Here is a 20,936-nt window from a genome sequence, read left to right as displayed (position 1 = left end):
TTCTTAAAAACACAAAGAATCTCACTGTTGGGTTTGCAAACATTATTCCCTTTACTCCTTTTTCTTTCCAAATATTCTCTCCCTTTCTACTTCAAGAAGATACAATTTTCACCTCAGAATACCTGGTTTTTCAGGAAGCATTTCATAATTTAAAAAGGTAAAGGGTGGAACAGTACATAGAGCCCTGGGGGCAAAGAGATTCAGGTTTGAAGCCCACGTCAGTTCCAAGTTGTGTGACTGTCCATGAGCCTGTGCGTCATCTACAAAACGGGGGGCTCTTTCAGTTCAAATCTAAGATCCTATGATTTTATAAAGGATTTATTTAAGTTGGCTAGCAAAGGACCTAACATGCCCCTTGCATGACACATTTTGTGGAACTGAATTTTATAGCGAGATGAGGGGCAGAAAGGGAACAAACATTAATTAAGTGCCTACTACGTGCCAGGTAGCGTGCTAAGCACTTTGCAAATATTATCTCACTTGATCCTCACGAAAGGAGGTAGGTGCTTTTCCTTTGCCCATTTTATAGCTAAGGTTGTTCGTCCTTCGTTTTCAAAGAGGACCAATGGTATCACAGGGTGATGTCTTGACTCGCCTGTGAATTGGGTTTAAGTGAGGCAGAGTTGCATAAAGCTGCCAGCCTCACTCTCTCTTCCAGAGTCACTGATGTCCAGTGGCGAGACGAAAGTCAGGATGACGTAATAGCTTGGGATGCAGTGGATGACCTTGGCATATTTGATGTCTGACCAAACTCTAACAGAGCCTGCTTCGGCCACCTTCATGGACATTGAAACAAACTGTTCTCATCTGCCCATTCTGTCCAGTTGAGGAAATCGAGGCAGAGAGAGGTTAAGTGACTTGCCCAGGTCACATAGCTAGTAAGTGTCTGAGGCAGATTTGAACTCAGGTCTTCTTGACTCCAAGCCCAATGCTCTATCCACTGAACCATCTATCTCTAGATAACAAATCAATGTATAGACTATTTTAAGTTTTATAAAGGGCTTTCTTCACAATAATCCTGTGAGGTACACAGTTTATGTATTATTGTTCCCACTTTACAGATGGACCACAAAAAGTCAGACTTACAAAGTCAGACTTGCCCAAAGCCACGCAGCTAATTGAAAGTGTTGGAGTTGGAATCCAAAAATAGGCACTAAGTTAGGAGTAAGCAGAAGACAAAAATGAATATTTGGGGTATTTTGCCACCTTACATAGATATCAGAGGCTTTCTGAGCAACCTATTGCAAAGAGCTTAAAGAAATTGCTATTTGAAGCTGCTCCAGCATCAACTCACTCTGGTTTGGGGGGCAACCACATGCAAAGTAGGCACAGAAGCCAAGTGGTTCATCAAAAAAAGGGGAGGCCAAGCAAAAAGATGGTGTGCATGTGTGTGGCACAGAATCTGCTTCCTTCCTGCTTCTGAGGATCAAAACAAAATCTATAAAGTACTTTGAACTCCTTGGCAATGGGTGTGGTATAAATTAGAGGTATTATGATTATTAAATCATCTGGCATTTGTAACCCCTACAAGAAAATACATGCTTCCCCTAAGGATGATGAAAAATGATTCTTAGATTCCTCATAAATTTCCGCCTTATGACCACCAATTCTACTGTCTTGTGATCTCTCTCTTCTTTCAATGAGAAGTCATCCATAAAAGCTATGGGAATTCTGAATCTTGGGAGTTCAATAACTACTACTTTTGACAGTACTAGAAACCAAGAAAAATCCTATGTTTGGCATTCAAAGCCCTTCATAACCTAGGCCCTGCCTATCTTTCCAGTCATTGTACACCTTGTTCTTCAACACATATGCCTTGATCCAGTTATACTGGTCACCCTGTTGTTCCATAAACAAGACATTCCATTTCTTGCCTCTTGGCATTCTCTCTGGCTGTCCCCCATTCCCAGAATGATTTCTCTCCTCAATTCTGCCAACTGACCTCCCTGGCTTCAAGTCCCAACTAATATTCCAACTTCTACAAGAAGCCTTTCCCTACTGCTTACTCCCAGTGCTTTCCCTCTCAACTATTTCCTATTTATCACAAACATACATACACACACACATAAATTTTTGCTTATATGCATATATAAGCATATATATGTGTTTGCATATCTCCTCCCCCTTAGATTTTAAGCTCTTGGAGGGCAAAGACTGTCTTTTGCTTGTTTTTGTATCCCCAGTGCTTAGCACAGTGTCTGGAACATAGTAAATGCTTAATAATGTCTGTTGATTGAAAAGAATCATAATAGAATCCTCAAATGTAAATGCTCCAGCCAGATGGGATGGCAAATGCCATCTACTATTAAAGAAGCCAAGTCTGGTAAATTGTTTGAACTCAAGAGTTCTTAGCTACAGTGGAGCTAAAGTTGCTCAGATATTTGCACTAAATCTGGTCCCAATGTGAGAGGGTTCTGGAAGCTGGAGAAGGCTTCCTAAGGCTGCCTAAGGAAGGTGGCAAACAGAGCAGATCAAAAGTTCTGTGCTAACTGGCAGTGGAATGGGGCCTATGAGTGGCCACTATACTTTCAGCCTAGATGAAATAGGAAGACTCAGTCTCAAAAAGAAAAAAAAAACCTAAAATTCTACTTTGATGCTTCATAGCAGCATGGAGGTAACCCTAGGTCCTCAACGTTCCTAGCAAGCCTGTTCTTGACAACCCAACTCTGTAAATTCCAAGATGCACCACCAGATGATGAGTTTCTTTTGGACCCAGTTTTCATGAACTGTCCACTTTGATCAGGACTGGGTAAAGGAAACATCTGTTTTATATTACATTGATAAATTCACAGACCTTGGGGGGGGGTGGAAATCAACCCTACTCTGATACTTGGTTTGCAATGGCAAAGGACATGAACATTGCAGAACCGAAACAGGAATTTTTTGGAGCACTATTCCTTACCTCTGACTATAACGTGTGTGTTAGCAATGGGTTCATCACAAAGTCATGCTAGGTAATTGGTCCACTGCCCTGGAGACACTGACACAGAGTAAAGTGGTCTCACTTATCTGTTTGGGCAAGATTCCCAAGTATTCCCTGCCTGTTCCAAAGACAGGGTTTTTTGTCTTGTTTCTTTTTTGTTTGTTCATTAGTTGTTTTTTTTTTCACCAGGCAGGCTGGACAACTGAGTGACACACAAGTAATCTACCCCTTTCTATATGTCACTTTCGTCAACTTCTATGCCAAGACATTTTCTTCAAATTGGAAAGAATCCTAAATGGCTTGAGGAAAAATATGAACATAGCTTTTTAAATTGATACTAGTTAAGTTAAAATAGTTTCAAATGAGTCTGATTCTAAATATTTTATTCTTGCAAAGAAAACAACCAAGTTCATGTAACTGTGATGTTGAGAGTTGGACCATATATTCTCTCGCTGATATAGTAAGTCCTGATTTCTTGCATCCTCCATTAGAGTCACCCAGCAATGCCTCATCATGATATACAGGTAACCCCAAGCTACCAAAAGCTATTTCAACAGAAGGAGCAAGCTATGCCACACACTATAAATTCGCAATGGCTTGGTGACTTGTGTATCTGTCTCCTAATGAATGACTGACCTTGTCAATCTCAGAGAAGCTTATCACAGAACACCAGGCAATGACTTCTTGTCTATAGCAAAGTCTTCATGACTGTCAAAGACTAAGCTATTGAAGAGTTGCATTCTTTGGCCATGGAAGAAATATGCCCACAACCACTGGAATATCCCAGATCTTTTGAACTACTGAAGATTTCTCAAATATTAAATTAGGGAAAAAATGAATCTACATAGCAGTTTTAAAATGTTACATTTATGACCTAATCATCCTGTGAGCCAAAATTCAAATACATTGGGAAAATAAAACCATGTTGAGATGTCAAAGAAACAAGGAAAAGGATAACACAGTATTATTTGTTCTTTGTAACTTGAGAAGAACCTACTTAATGCAAATAAGATTATCTTTGGAGCACTAGGGATCATTTATTTATTTTTTATATATCTACATAATACTGTAGGTATGTTTGTTGCTTTAGGCTTAATGCCACAAAAAACCAAAACAAAGAATCCTGTCCTTGAGGGTGTCTAATTTAGAAGCATAAATGGCAGAGATATTGCAAGGACAATGAAAGGGCAGGAAAAAGAATGAAAAAAATATGTCTGTATCAGTAAACAGGAAAAGCAGAATCACATCTTCTCTATGACTGAAATCTACTCTTGCAAAAAGACTGTTCAAAAATCTCATCTTCAAATCAAAGCACAGCCTACACTAACTCAAAATGCACAAAACCCTACAAGGAATAATAGCTTCACGGAGTATCATGACGCATCCTAAGATACACATATCACATGCCTTTTCTGTTAGTTAACAATCTTTGAATCAACAAAGAGTTAAAAGGTACCTTTTGCTGTGGGGTGTTTCTACATCATGCAAGTATAAAAATAATTCCATTTCAGCATGTCCTATGGCCCAGGAAAAACTACTACTCCTACCCCATGTCCACATCTCCACTCAGTTATATTTCTTCCCCCATTATTTTCTTCCTTCTAAAAAAATCTCATCTGCCTAGGAGGTGGTGAATAGGAAAGAAGGAAGAAACACAATTTTTTTCTTCAAGTACATATACATATATATATATATATATATATATATATATACACACACACACACACACACACACACACACACACACACACACACATATATGCTTTTCCATAAATATGTATATATATGCTTTTTTGCATTTAAGTACATTTTTTCTTCAGGTCCATATATATATATATATATATATACATATTATATATATACATATATATATATATATATATATATATGTTTTTCCTCTGTATATTCTATCAAGATAGAAATCAAGTCTCTAGTAAGAATTCCAGAAATTCTGACACAGAATCATAGAATTTTAGAGCTAAGAGGGATTTTAGATGTCATGTAGTCTGAATCCTTCATTTTATAAATGAAGCAACTGAAGCCAAGAGGTAAAATGACTTGTGTTAAATTCTGCAATATGTCCCAAAGTGATCATTTTGTGTATAGGGTCTGTTCTGGTCCAAGGATAACTCATTCGAGAGTAGAGTTATATTGCCTGCAATTGTCCATCTTTAACTCCCAGGGAAACCTTTGGGGTATTCCAAGTTCCTTCTTTTTTGGTCTTTATTTTTCACATAAATGCATGGTAAATTTGTTCAAGGGACAGGTAACAACAGCAGCAAAAAGAACTTTAAAAAATTCTTCATCTCAGGGAATGCATCTTAAAAGAGCATTCCTTAAACATGGTGCTTTTTACTAAGAGGTTTTTTTAGTGTAGAAAACTTTGTGGTGTGGAAATAGGGGAGAAGCCTAATAGAATGTGATGTTTCTTTTAAAGTATATGTAGTGATTATTTTGCATATATGGCCCAAAGATAAGCAGAAAGAGAATAGTTATCACCTACAGGATAGTGTGAAAAGAATGCCAGCATGGTCCTCAAAGACCCATTGTTGGCTTTGTATTTAAATACAAATTCCAATCTATGTTATTGGGATTTTTTTTCTAGAGATAAAATAGTTTGATAATTTGCATATTAAAATCATGTTAGACATTAATATATTTTTGTGTAATGTGCATTTTAATATATATTTGTATATGTACACACACATATACACACACAAGGTTAGGTAACTTATATTCACTAACTAAATGAGTACATTGGGGCACTATTAGCAAAGAATCAGACCCTTGAATATGACATGATTCAACCTTGTTGCAAAACTACTTTGTACAGAACTCCCCTAGAGAATGAGGACAATCAAACTACGGAACTCAAAGGAAGCAATACTAAAACGTTAGAGCCAGCAGTACCATGCATAAGCCCCTCCCCCAAAAAAGGCAACTTTGAAAAGGCTCTTGTCACAAATGGTGTATGAGGCTCATTTGAAAGCAAAAGGAAGTAGGCAGCAGGAAAACAATCAGGATGCTACTTTCAAATGTAAGTCAGTTGAAGCTAGAAGGAGAAAGGCAGCTAAAAGGAGTATGAGATTACTATGTTAATTATTTGAGGCAGGAGACTCAAATATGGGCAGAACTTTGAAGAGGAAAATGACAGAAATAGAAGTCTGTGAAAGACCTTGGAGTATACATCTATTTCTTCAAGCATGCCCAGATGAAACACACCCAGACAGATAAAAGTTTATTCTGCTCTTTAAAATCTCCAAGGAAAAAGAATTCCCATGGTAACCCACTCTAATGCCTTTGGATATGAAAGAAGTTTTCTTATGTTCAAATCCAAAATTCTGTCGTAGGAAACACTGGAATAAGAGATGACAATGTCTTGTACTAATGTCACCTCGGTAAAGTACTATCTATTAGTGGTTCTCACACGCAGGCAACTTTTCCTCCTAGGAATCTTAATTCATTTTACTTAGATGATTTGATTTCCCCTTGCAACATCCCTATGAGTCAGGAAAAAAGAGGGAGAAGTTTTTCTCCTTCTCATATACTTCAATCAATCTGTGACCTCCTTGATACAGGCAGTCCCTCCAGTAGTAAAAACTGCACCCCCCCCCCGCCCATGCCGTCTCATCCTGTGCAACTCTCTTCCATTGTCTGCCATAAATGTTCTGCAGAGGACCTACCCAACATGCTAGAGACTGCCTCCTAGATGATCCAACATGATAGAGGCCTTTTGCATTCTGGTGGATACCAGTGGAGCATTTGGTCATCTGTTATCCCTCATCCTTGTTATATGGCCGGTCCTTTCCCAATCATACATTTCTTTGATGATATACTTTACACTATTTCTTGCAAGCATGTCATCATTTGAAATAGGTTGTAGCCAGCATATGCCTACCATAAGCCTCTCCACTGACCTTTGGGATTCAGCCGCAACTCGAATTCTTGGGGGATTGGCTTGTGCCAAGACTCACAACCATACAGCATTTGGCAGATGGGGAAGTGGAAGCGTGAAAGGCTTAGTGGTTTGACCAACTTCACTCAGTCAGCAAAACACAATGTTTTACTTTTAGTTTAGCGCCCAATCCATTAGTTATGCTGACTGATGGCCAGAAAAAGCAAGGAAGAGTCCAGGATTCAGAGCGGCTTTAGAAAAGAAGGGGAAAAAAAGCAGAAAATGACCAGAATACTGTAAAATGCCGTGTCAGGGACAGAACGATGAATAAAAGAAATTTAGCCGTATTCTAGGAGAAGGAAAAATTGCAGCTAGAGGCAATTTTACAATTCTACCACTCAAACTCAGATGAATTAAAGTAACAATGTAAAACATTTAAGCAAAATAATTTATCTTTCTGCTAATTTTGCATGTACCAGATTATACCCCCTAACCGACACAGTAATTTTGAGACTGTTCCTGAATATTGCTATGTTGACGAATGGTGGCAGTATGGCAGTGGGACCAGGAACCCCACTGCCTCCAAAGAACTAAAAATGGGCATCACACAATGAGAAATGCAAAGGTGAATGGTGGGCTTGAGCAAACATAGTATTAATGAGGAACTCTGGGGAAGAAGAAAAGCAAAGGCTGTCATCAAAAAATTATATGACAGAAAGAGAAAATGAGTTGCTCGTGTGGTGAAGGTAAAAGAGGAAAAGTGGACAGTTAGAGTGCTCTGCTGGTACCCTGTACAGGTTACGAGAAATCAAGGGAGGTTTCTAACACATTGGCTGGATCCTCTTTATCAAACTTTTGGGAGGTCATGGGTGAGAGTCTCACAGGACAGGCAAACATGGAGAGGTTGGGTTCTGTGTCATTGAAAGGAATTCTTGAGCAGGTTCATTTGAGTATCGGACGTTTCCCAAAGATTTCTGTCTTCTTAAATAACAACATGCTTTTTCAATATAAAACCCCAATTTCTTTAAAATATCTTTGTGTCATCATATAAATTAAGCAACTAAATACAGCATAATATTAAAATAATTAAGGACCTTCAAGATCTTAACTCTGTCCTGCGGACGTCTGTTACTTTTTGGTCAACATATTTAGAAAGTAAAAGCTGTGCTATAAACTTCTTTGACGATCTATTACTTGCAGACTTAACACTTACTCCTCTTATTTTTTCCAGATTTTATGGATGCCAATTACTTCAGGGCAAAATATTTCTTAGTTGCAATCTCAAATATAGTTCATTGCAGTATTTGACCTCTCAATTCATATGGTATCTGTTAAAGTCAAGGAATGTCATTTCTGGGTTATAACTCTTTCTCTCACAGCATTAAAGTTATCAGTCAAGATGCCAAAACGATAATTTATTTTAAATGTATGGAGGGGTCCAGATTTGTATTTCATTGATGTAGGGAACACCCAGTGAAGGTGAGTTATTCTGCTCTCAATGAAGGCAGGCAATAGTTCTGTGGAGTCTTAGACAATTGCTTAGGGACATTTAGAAGTAAGTGACTTCCCCAGGGTAACATAACTAGTATGTTTCAGAGGTTAGGCTGTTTTACCACGTCTTCCCTGCTGTGATGACTACCTTTAATATGGACTTCTTATAGCTCTCAGCTATAGCAGAGTGGCAGTCAGCTTCAAGTATGGGAGACAACCCAGAGTCATAGAACAAGAATTAGAATATGTTGGAAAGCCCGAGCCGGAATCCTGGCTCATGACCTTGGGTGAATCATTTTATTTCTTGGAGGATCAGTTTTCTCATCTATAAAAGAAGGAGTTTAGGACCAGCTCGTCAATAAGTCTCTAGCTGGCCTTAAATCCCAAGTCAAAGTGAGAAAGCAGGTCTTATTATGGAAATTTCAGAGAATACAGTCTGGATATTTTGGCAAGGATGCATGTGTATATATGTAATCTTACAGAAACCAGTGCTACTTTTTAATTTGCCCGACTTTATTACTGATGATAAACTCCTGTTTAGATCTGATACTGTGCTGGTTGCCACAAGCCCCCAAAACATCACAGTCTCCACAATAAGACACATGATTGCTCAAAAGATCAGCCCAATAATCTTTATCCTTTTTTTTTTAATTTTTTTTGGTGAGGTTGGAGGGGGTTAAGTGACTTGCCCAGAGTAACACAGCTAGTGAGTGTTATTTGTCTGAGGCTGGATTTTTGAACTCAGGCCCTCCTGACTCCAGGGCTAGTACTCTAGCCACCACGCCACCTAGCTCCCCACCCCCTACACTAATCTTTATGAGAAAAACTTAAGTGGATGGAAAATAGCTGGAATGTACTCCCTCTTCACCCTGCCTCAGAGTGGGAATTGTTTCATTTCTTGTCTTTGTAGCCTTGCCTGTACCTGGCATTTATAGACAATCTACTGAGTCAGACCATAAGTACACATATCTAGGGAAGGCAAAGCTGATGGAAAATGACTTGGATTCATAATTAAATAGGAAGAAGAGAGAAGGCTGGTCATCATTTAGGAAATTTTACAGTGTTTTCAGTGATTCCAAGTTTCTAGTGGGCATAAAACTTTGCCTTTTTTAAAAAAACACAAATGTTACCCCAGTGATACACCGTTGTAAATCTTAAAATAACACAATCTCAAAGGAATGAAAATTGGGGGTGAACAACAAGGCAATGGAAAGATGGATGCAAGTTGGCGATAGTGTATTTCTAATGATGACTGATGTATAAAGAGTGACATAAAGGAACGCCTCAGAATTGTGTGCCTCTATATATGAAATAAAACATGTAGGATAACAAAGTAAAGCAATTATCTTGAAATAGTTACCAAAAATATTTTTAAAAAGAAGTTAACAACAAATTATAATATATGAATGCTACAGAATACTATTATACTGAAAGAAAGAATGGAATGGATAGTTTCAGAAAAACCTGGATTTGAATGAACTGATGCAAAATGAAGTGAGCAGAACCAGGAGAATAATTTACGTAGTAACAGCAATAGATAATCAACTGTGAAAGACTTAGTAAATCTGATCAACACAATGACTCACCACAGTTCCAAAGGACTCATGATGAAAAATACTGTCCACTTCCATAAAGAGAACCAATGGATTCAGAGTATAGACTGAAGCATATTTTCTTCTCTTTCTGGCTTTTTCTTTTTTTTTTTTTAAAACATGGCTATTGCTGCAATTTGTTTTGCACAACCATACATATTTGTAATGCATGTTATTTTTTTCTTGCCTCTCAACAAATGTGGAAAGGGAGAGTGAAGGGAGAGAATTTGGAAGTGAAGATAAAATAAAACTGAAAATTAAAAGAGGAATAAAAAGTGAATGACTCCAGAGAGAAAATAAATATATATTTTAAATATAATATATTTTATTTATAATATATATTCATATTTATTCATATATAAATTATATTTATATGGTATATATTTATATATTTTATATAATATATATTTGTATATATTTTAAATATATATTATATATATATTTAAATTAAATTAAAAATAATATATTTTTCACAGACTCCAGGTTAAAAACCCCAGGTGTAGAGAGTACAGAGATGTCTGTGCATCATGGCAGCTCCAAGCACTTGGAAGATAATTTTCTCAGAGTTTAAAAGCCTCGTGCCAAGGATTCAGAGGCAGTAGGTACTATCTGCATAGACATAGGCTGTCACAGCATGGGCACAGCTATTCTATCCTGTATCAGCTCTCAGGAATGAAAGTGGAAAAGAGATGGAAGTTTCCCAGCATGGAGAATGAGGACAGGAAAACATCCAGATATTATCTAACCATATACCAAAAAGTGTTTATTTAAGCAGCACAATGAGCCTATAGGATCATTGCACAGCACAGTTCAGTGGTATATAGTGAAGAGGGTGTGCTCATGGACAGATTGGGCACCTCTCCACAACCCACTTCCATCACATATCTCTGTCAACCTCTATAACCACAGCAGCAAGATGAGGAAAGAAAGGAATGTGAGGAAGAAAGAATGATTTAAGGAGCAGGCTTTCAGAGGAGATAGGAGAGGATGGGTCAAGGGCACAAATAAAGGTGGGGTGATCTCTGTAGCAAAGAAAAGGGTCACTTCTTCCTCAGAGCCTTGAGAAAAGAGAGACTGGGACATGATGGAGAGCACATTGGAGTATAGAGCAGGGGAGACGAAGGAAAGCGTTCATGGTAGATAGCTGGATTTTCTCAGTAATGAAGGGGATAACATTCCCTGTTGAAAATGAATGTGCATGAGGGAGTAATATAGCAAGCTTGAGAAGAAAGAAGTTTTGGAATAACAGCTGTGAGGGGTGTGATAGTATCTGTTAGGTAACAATACAAGCACTGACGAGCAAGAGTGAGGGTGAAGACAAGATCAGATAACATGAATTTGTAATGGCCAGATGCAGGCGATATGCCAAGACAATGCTGGGCACATTGTAAGTGCTTTACAAATTTATGCTGATTGATTGATTGGACCTTGCTTATATGACTGTATAATTTCTTCTAGGAACATTCAGTTGCTTGGAAATGCTGGAATGAAGAAGGCAGATGGTGGGGGAGACTCAAGGCTGAGATTTGGCAAGACCAGAGTGGGGGTAGAAAAAAGGTATAAGAGGTTCAAGGGGACAGACTTAGGGGAGGGAGAGGCGCACAGGGTATTTACAGCATTTAAAGGACTCTTCTGTGGAAATAGGTCTGGACTCAGACACGATCAGCTTGGTCCTAGAGGTCAGAACCCGGATCAATCAATCAATGGACAGAAGGTACAGAGGGGAAAAATTAGGCACGTTTATCAGGAAAAAAAATCATGACAGTTAGGGTTGTTGAAAAATATAAGGAGCTATCTGGAGAAGAGGTATTTTCCCTTCATTAGAAATCTTTAAACAAAGTATGTTTTTGATGTTGGATTAGAGAGCTTCTGAGATTTTGTAATTTTGAGTGCTTGTTACCTGTGATGATGTGAAACAGCAAAAATCACTTTCCCAGTTAGGAAAATTTTATCAGTGTTATCCTTATGCCTAGATGAGGTATATATTCATGTTAAAGAATACATATTCTGTTGGTTTCTTGAAAAAAACTCTTATAATTTATGTAATATACACATGTATATATGTGTACATATATGTGTATGCACTATATGTACACATGTATATACATACATATGTATATATACATACATATGTGTGTATGTGTATACACACAACACACACGGGAAAAAGAATACTAACTCTTAAGTGAAAGGACTTGGGTTCAAATCCTACCTATGGGTGTAATATTGAGCAAGTCACTTTACTGGGCTTCTGTTTCATCATCTGGTTAAGGAGACCAGAGGTCTTTTCTAGCTCAAAAGCTATGATCCTAGGATCCTATTTTTAATTGTGCCACCAATTTAACAATCATTGATTGTTTTTTCTGTTTCATTTTCATCAAGTGTGATGTGAGAGCACACTCAGATTATAGGATGAAAACTGTCAAATTTTTTCAATTGAAATACTTTATCAAACAAAATTATCAGTAATTTTTTTTCAAAACATGACTGAAACAAACAACTTTGTTCCATTAGGCAAACAAATAAAGGAAAGAACATAGTACTTGTAACACTTTCCTTCATTTAAACTTAAGTTCATTTAAAAACTAGTATTAGATCTGATAGTTTGCTTGTAACTTTCAGTTTTTCAAACATATTGGATATACTCATTTGTGGACAAATAATTAGCTAATAACTCTCTGTGGATGTATTTATCACATAAAATTAGTTTTATTGCCTAAAAATACATAATCGTGCCAAGCATATTTTAATTAGTAAGCTCTAATACTTATGATCCTTAAAATTTAATCAAGGCTTTATAATACTTTGATCTTTTAATTTAATAATAAATATACATATATACAGTGTTTTGGACCATTGAATTCCCAATCAGGATATTTTCAGAGGTAGCAACTTACTAGTTCCTAATGAAAGATATCTCTAAAAAGAAAATTACATTGATTATTATATATTTTTCCAGACAAATAATTTTCTCTTTACTAGTTTACAAGAATCCATTAATGAATGTTTGGTGGGTTAAACTGCAGTCCACACAAAAAGTGACCAGCAGGTAGGGGAAAATGAAATCATTTCAAGAATGAAATCCATTTATATTTCCTTTAGACCATGAATGAGGCTCTGCAATAATTTCCTAATGAAACAGATAACTTAGAATTTGAATTGTTCAAGGAAATTTTCCTCTCAGAAACCAGCAAGAAAAGCTTTCCTTAGGGCATGCAGAAGTTAACCACCATGGACTGCAAAATGTATACAATCAGATTCCTGAGGAATTTATCTTATACCTCTGGAATTGCTCATAAAATCTGTCATCCTCACAGTGACCACCATAAATCCTCCAAAATCCTATCCTAATGTCATCCCTTCATTGTCATTAGACTTGTCCTATGAGCTTCTGCCATTCATCTAATTCAACTGGACAAACATTTAAGCCAATAATAGTAATATGCAAGGCATTGTTTTGGGTAGTAAGGAAAATGACAATAACTACCCTCAAGGAGCTTATAGTCTATTAGGCATTTATAGTTGAATACAATATGAGAAGGGGCAAAAGGGAGATGTAGAGCCAGGGATCCCTTAGAAAAGTATCTTGGATGGTCTTCATTCATTCATTCATTCATTCATTCATTCATTCATTCGTTCATTCCTTTCTTTCTTTCATTCAACAAATATTTATTGAATGTCAATAATGTGCAAAGCTGTGTTAGGCATTTTGAAGGGTACAAAGAAGAACAAATTCCATTCCTGCCCTCCAAGAACTTACATTCTAACAAGGGGAATGATACAGGTACCCATATAACTACAATATAGGGCAAAACACAAAATGTACCATAAAAGAGGTACAAATAAAATACTAAGAAGGCTTAGGGGCAAAAAAAAAAAAAGAGATGGCATGTGGTTGGAGAAATCTGGAAAAGTTTCATGGAGAAGATGGAATATGAAATGGGCTTTATAATGGCTAGGAAATAAAAAGGCTACATTGAGGGGCTGGGTACTTTTAGCTCTGGTCATGAATGTTGAATTATTAGAGTGAACAGGGATAGAATGTAGAGGGCTGGTATTATGAATCTTTTGGGGTGAGGGACCTAAATCTATCCAGCCACTAGAGCAGCTTTATAAGATCTTAGGATAGTACTTTTAATTCATCCTATGTTCCCTCTTCTTTTCCCTTTCAAGTTGGTTCTAGGTGGGGGTCAGATCAGAAATGAATATAACTGGAGGTAAGGGATTTGATTAGCATTGGTGTAGTGAGGTTATTGGGGGAGGGCAATATTATAATACGATCATAGATTTAGAACTGGAAAGGACTTCAGAAGCCATTTAGTTTTACAGATGAGGAAACTGAGGAACATGGAGGTTAAGGAACTTGCCCAAGGCCACATGGGCAGTAAATGGAGGAGCTGGGATTCATACTCATGTCTTCCTTGGTGGTAAAATTCACAGCACCATGCTGCGTGCTTCCTTTCCTCCGCTTCACACACTGCAGGCTGCCAGATACTAGATAGTCTCTTTCCTTTAAGCAAAGCAGATTTGTCTCATAGAGAGAAGGAGATAAAAACCCACTGAGTTTTGCAGCATATTGCCCAAAGAAGCCAAACTTTAACTTTATTTCAGAAGTTAATTATTTAAGAAATTCTAAACTTCAATTAAGTCTTTTCTAAAAAAGAGATTTAGAAATAAGAAATGACAGCAGATTGTTTTCATTTGCCTATATCCTGATAAGTCCTTCAGTGGATATCCAGGAGCATTCTCCATTACAATCTTATCAATAAAAAAGATAACATCAACTATAATCTCATTCATCTTTAGTAATTACAAGGCACATTCACTTGAGTTTTATGTCTTCCTAATAAATAAAAACTTCTAGCATGATCAACTGTAAATGTAAAGATTAAATTCCCTTTTAAAATAAACTTCCTATAACATGAGTGTCTCTCTTCACCAATTCCACAAATTGTTAGGATTTCATATAAATCCTCTGGTGAAGTTTCCCATAAATGTACCATGAATGTGTTATATTCAGTCACATTCCTTTATTCAGAGTAATATCCTTTTAAACATTGATACTTTTAACCAAAATAATATGATTATGAGTATTGATAAGTATTAACATAATATTCTATGCAATTTAGACAATAAAATATCTCTTACCGTAATGTGGAGAGTTAATTTGAGGTAGAAATCTCTTATGTTAATGACAAACTTGTTAGTAACCATATGCTTACAGAATTGTTTATTATGATTATTTCTTTATGTATTAAGGAATATAAAGTTTCCTGGAGATTGGGATGGAGTGGTTATTAGATTTGTTAAATAGGAAAAGAGTACGTATAAACTGAAAAGAAAAAGATTCACGAATTATCTAAGTTAAAATGATCTTAGCAGAATTGTGAATAGAACAAGTATATCCCTATGGGGGTGAACTTCCCCCTAAAGAGATCAAAAAGAATAGCTAATGTTAAGGTTTATTTATAGTTCTGTCAATGTATTATTTAGAGGGCATGCCTTTCAAGACATAGGATTGCCAAGATTATTTCAAGAAATATGTTCTTCTAACCTTTGAGTTGGCACCTTATCCTGGCTATTCTCTGCCTTAAGACGTAGAAAGCTGCAAAACAAATGTCCAAAAAAAGAAAATTCCAGATCTTTTTGTATGTTTGTTTTCTGTAAGGAGACTGGACTTGGGCTTTTATCAATTTGCTACATTCCCGGAGACTTAACACACATTCAATATTCAGTGCTTCTCTGAAACAACAACAATAAAAACTAGGACATATTTTAAAATAGCATTATCTTAGTCACCGTTTTGTCACAAAAGTCAAACATTTCTAACCAAAATAAAAATTATCCAATGATTGAAGCTCTATGATTCTTCTATGCATTCTGGTTTATTTTTCTGGAGCTTCCAATCCAAATTTTTAGTTTTCAGAATATTACTTTGTGCTCTTAGAGAGACAGTACCCTTTTATTAAAATGAATGTTAGGCCATGAGATATTAAATTTAAATGTTAGATTTTTTAAAATTTAGTCATTGAAATAACTGAAGATACGTACAATTTTAAGATATTATGATTGTGATCAGTGAATGATTATGGTTGGAAATTTTCTTTCAACAATTATCTCCTTGTATGGCTGCTTGGTCAGTGAAAACACAAGGGTCTTTTCTGAAGTCTCAGTTAAAAAAATTTTAAACTCTGTTCAAAAAAACCCCAGAGACTAGAATGCTCCCTTTGCTGAAAATTAAAGGGAGAATTCTCAGAGGTGTCAACAATGGTCAATGACTCTGACCAAGTCTTTCTCAGAAGAGGAAGCAAGAAAAAATATTTGTGGTTCCAGTCCACATCAGATCTCATACCTTTAGGCAAGAAAAATCTGGGTTTTTATTTTAAAGAGAGACAAATTATGGAAGTAAACTGTAACAATTCAATAGCATGTTTTTTTTCTTTCTTTCTTTCTTTTTTTTTTTTGGCTAGGCAATGGGTTTAAGTGACTTGCCCAGGGTCACACAGCTAGTAAGTGTCAAGTGTCTGAGACCAGATTTGAACTCAGGTTCTCCTGACTCCAGGGCCGGTGCTCCATTCACTGCACCATCTAGCTGCCCCATACTTTTTTTCTCAAAAAGAAAAAAATTAAGTATCCTATATGATTGAGAAAATAATCTTTTTTTCCTTTAGTTGAATTACAAAATGTATAAGCAGTCCAGAGTCACTGCCACACTTTTTTTTTAGGCAATTGGGGTTAAGTGACCTGCCCAGAGTCACACAGCTAGTAAGTGTCAAGTGTTTGGTCTGAGGCCAGATTTGAACTCAGGTCCTCCTAACTTCAGGGCCAGTGCTCTATCCACTGCGCCACCTAGCTGCCCCTATTGCCACATTTTTTTTTATCAAATCTATTTGCTTCCTAAGTCTTTCTGGTGTTATTAGTAAGTCAGAGAATAAAATCCAGACTTCTGTTTTCTTTTGCTATTTTTTTAAATGGAAAGACTGCCATAGCTTCAGGCTATCTAACTCAGTGATATGTTTCTCAAAAAAAAATAAATAAATAAATAAATGTATTAGATATGATCTTAACAATAAATTGAAAGAAATCAGTTGTCTCAATAGCAAAGGCTGTATTATGGTTTAATTGTTTAAGGTGAAAAAATTAGGACGATTTGAGAGGAGATGAGAGAGGCATTTGAAGGAGATGGGAGAGGCATAAAAGGGTACTGTTTCTTTAACACCATCTAGGAACCATTTTCAAATGATCTGATTCATTTTTAAAAATATATTAAACACATTTTAAAACAAAGTAATAGCAACTCAATAAAGAATAGCAAACATCAACATTTTTCTAGACAATAGCAGCCAAGCGGTTCTGTATGGTTTATTTTTAGTTCAAAAATTTTAGAGCTGTATCATATGCAATTTACTTAACATGTAATTCAGCCATGACAGGTACAAATTTAGTAAATTTTACAGCGTCAATAGGTTTTCTGGACACCTCCAGCACCGAATTTCATTGAATATTCCATTACAATTTCAATTAGTATGGTTTAAAAAAAACTATACAGAACAATAATTGAAGTTAAAGCAGTGTTATACCAAGGTGTGGGGGGCAGCTTCTAGGACCATTCTGAGGTCTATTCTCCACTGATGCATGAAGACATTTTCATAGGTAACTACTGCTGATTTTCATGGACTTTAGCTACCAAAGTCAGTTCCCTTGTGGCCTGCATGCATCTTGTGGTATATAAACCCCTTTGTAGGCAGCTAAAAACCATCCATTAGTAACACACCAATAAGGAGAAAATGGCTCACTTTCCCCCATTCGCAGGCCATAACCCAGGATGAGAGACATAAACAAAGAGCGAGTGTTTGTCTAGAGCTAAGGTGAGAAGGCAGCCGTACAGGCTCATGCATCACAACCAGCCCAGCTCTCTGGTTACCTTCCCCATTGAAGCACCCCCCACTTGGGTTTGTATAAGCAGCAGTGTTTTGGGTTGGCTAAGGGTTCTCTGTGATAGCATGCATTTTACTAGGCAGGGCTAAAAATAAATCAGCCAGTTTGGGTTTCCCCACACACACACACATTTTGTGGAGTGGTGGTTCATATAAATTACAGAGGCTGGGTTGTGCAGGGATTATTTTTCTTCCTTTTTGTAACTAGCAGGACATGGGTTATGTGCTTGGAGCCAATGCAGAGCAGCCTATGTTAAATAACAGTAACTTCCTGACTCGCAGTCCCCTGTGCTGTCTAAATGTATATCTATCTGACTTTGGAGCTGTGTTTTAAGTAGTTGTCGGAAGCCTAAAAATAGACCAGCTATCCAACATTGGGGGAACTAAAGAAATCTTTCTCTTAAAAAGCTGTGGTTGGGTCTTTTTTTTTTTAAGTTGAAGACTAAGATTTATTTCTCTTGAATAGCAATAATGCCTGGGTGCAGTTTTTCAGTGACAGCCTCACTGCATGCTCTATGCATGCATAGTGCCTTCATTGCAACTTTCTGCACAAAGAAGAAAGTGACTCTTTACCTCCTCAGATAGGACCCCCCCACACACACCCTCTGAAAAGGAAGTATTGTCACCCCTTTCAGAAAATTTTAGTTTTTCTTTTTTCAAAACCCTCTAAAAAAAAGGCTCCAGGCCAAACTCATTAATTTTATGCTCCACTGAGCACTGGATTGGATGACCAAAGACCTGAGTTCTAATGTTATCCCTGCTATTTACTATTTGTGTGACCTTAGGCATGTAGTTTCACTCCTCTAGACCCAACCTCACAGTAGCTAGTTGGTGCAGTAGAAAAAGTGCTGGACTTATTAGAGTTAGAAAGACCCAGGGTTCAAATCCTGCTTCAGACACTTACTAGCTATGTGACCCGGGGTAAGTCACTTAACTTCTCTGGGCTTCAGTTTCCTGGGGATAATAACAGCATCTACTTCACAGAGATATTTTGTGAAGATGAAAATTCCATAAATTGCTTTGCAAACTTGCCCCTTTAGACTGTGAATTGCTTCTTTTGTTTGTATCCCCAGTGTTGAGCAAAGTTCCCGGATATAACAGATCCGTAATAAATATGTTTGTTGACTCGACTGTAAAATGAGTGGTGGACGAGATGACCTCCAAAGATCTTTCCAACTCTAAATCTATGATTCCCCGATTCACTGACCTGGCAATTCCAAAGGCACAGGCCAGCTGATGGCCTGGGTCACTTTGGGAATGAAAAATTTTCAAATGACTCTTACCCAGTTCTACCTCCCACAACAAAATTCTGCCTGAAACTTCCAGTATTTACTGCATAGGACAACAGGGGAGTAAAATCTAAAGCAAGAAAAAAAAAATAAGCAAATGAGTGAATTTTTGCCAAACTAGCTTTTGCTTTTCTTCCTGGGGTAATTATTTGGGAAATGCCTTTTACCTGGTTGAGTCAATGGAAGTTTATTTGAATGTTGCCTGGGGACTTAGCTTCAGCCAAGACTAAGATTCTCAAAAGGCTTTTATGAAATAAAGTTGAGGGTGGGGAGTAAAAGGGCAAGCAAACTCATGAATTTACTAATTATTCTTTCCCTTGGTGGACACTGACAAGTTTTTGTATTATATTGTATTGTGTTGTATTGTATCTGCCAATACATTTTAAAAGCCAGCTAATTTTTAAAAATTCATACCTTTACCACGGTATATAAATCTGTGGGATCATGGTGGCTCTGTTCTTTCTAATTCTATTAAATTTTACAAAAAAGAGAAGACTTTGGGTATGGTTCTAGTAAGAGTGTGTCTACTTGAATGAGAGAAGCACAGAGAGACCCTTTATCACTAGGTTGGCTACTTGTGATGAATTTTTTGACCATGGTAACCTGTGAACCAAAGAAAAATACAAAAGTGATTCTCAGTCCTTGAACAGTCCCTTCTTCTTCAGGGACAGTGGCAGAAAGGGAAGACAGAGAATGCTAAGAACCTTGCCATCTATTAATATTAACATTGTTTAACAGCTACATCTTACAGAAGGGCCTAGATCAAATCTATATTGCTATTTGTCATGACAAATGAAACCAAAAGTCACAGCTCAATGGAAAGATGCCTCACATTCTCTTTGGAAAGGAAAATAAAGGAATGGGCAGAGTTTGGTTTCATTATGAGTCCAAAGACAACAAGAAACATTGCATTGTGGTATACTTCATTATCTCTTATTGTAGGACTCAGAATAGACATTTGCAAAAGACCATCATGAAAGCAACTGAAGCCTATGAGCAAATATTTGTTGCAGAGGATGAAGATGTAGAAAAAGTTTATGATGACCTCGATGACACTCTTCAAAAGAAAGCAACATATATTTTAATACTCTGTGATTTGAATGAGAATTTGGACATAGGAGAAGGCAAAAAAATGCATTGGAAGATATGGCCCACTATTAAGAAATGCAAGAGGCCAAAGTTTACCAGGAATACATCAATACTTTCTTCAAGATGTGAGAAGGCAATAACCAACAAAAATGTGGTCAGTTTCATTTTTGTGATGTTATTCATTGCATAAAAAAAGAAATTAAATGGATTAAATATTGACAAGAGAGAGGGAAAATAGTCTGTGCAGAGTCCAACTGGTGGCTTGTTAGAACGAAGATAAAAATGAATACCAGATTAGGAGGAAAAAAAGGATAACAATAAAGAGAAAATAAGACATTCAACTAAAACAACTATGACCTGAATAATTTAAATCAGCAGAGGGAAGGGAATAAGCATTTATTAAGAGCTTATTATGTGCCAGGCACTGTGAGAACTTTGTGCTTTACAAGTAGTATCTCATTTGATCTTCATAATAACCCCAGGAGGTAGGTACTATTATTACCCCCATTTTACAGTTGAGGAAACTGAGGCAAAGAGTGGTTAAGTGACTTGCCAGCATCACTCAGCTAGTAAGGATACCTAGGCAAATAAGCTAATGACAATCCCTCTGCCTCCCTACACACACACACACACACACACACACACACACACACACAGAGGAAAGAACAAAGGAATAAATGTCAACAAAGTTTATTACAATTTTCTAAAGTGTTGTATCCA

At 36.9% G+C, this 20,936-nt stretch overlaps 1 protein-coding gene across 8 annotated transcripts in view; it reads right to left on the bottom strand.

Moving 5' to 3' along the window:
• NPNT (nephronectin) overlaps positions 1-20,936 on the bottom strand; it is a 112,989-nt gene that overhangs the window by 67,148 nt on the left and 24,905 nt on the right. For 6 of the 8 annotated variants that reach the window (XM_078148984.1, XM_020974750.2, XM_020974752.2 and 3 more), the window contains exon 3: positions 15,456-15,506. The exons of the other annotated variants lie outside the window; for them this stretch is intronic. In XM_078148984.1, coding sequence (XP_078005110.1) covers positions 15,456-15,506 — 51 coding nt within the window. The remainder of the gene's footprint in view (positions 1-15,455; positions 15,507-20,936) is intronic. 8 annotated transcript variants of the gene reach the window in all.

This window comes from Phascolarctos cinereus, unplaced genomic scaffold, assembly GCF_003287225.1.
Source record: "Phascolarctos cinereus isolate Bilbo 61053 unplaced genomic scaffold, phaCin_HiC Scaffold_9;HRSCAF=440, whole genome shotgun sequence".
NCBI classification, from domain to species: Eukaryota; Metazoa; Chordata; class Mammalia; order Diprotodontia; family Phascolarctidae; genus Phascolarctos; species Phascolarctos cinereus.
This window is presented reverse-complemented; position numbering and strand designations above follow the sequence as displayed.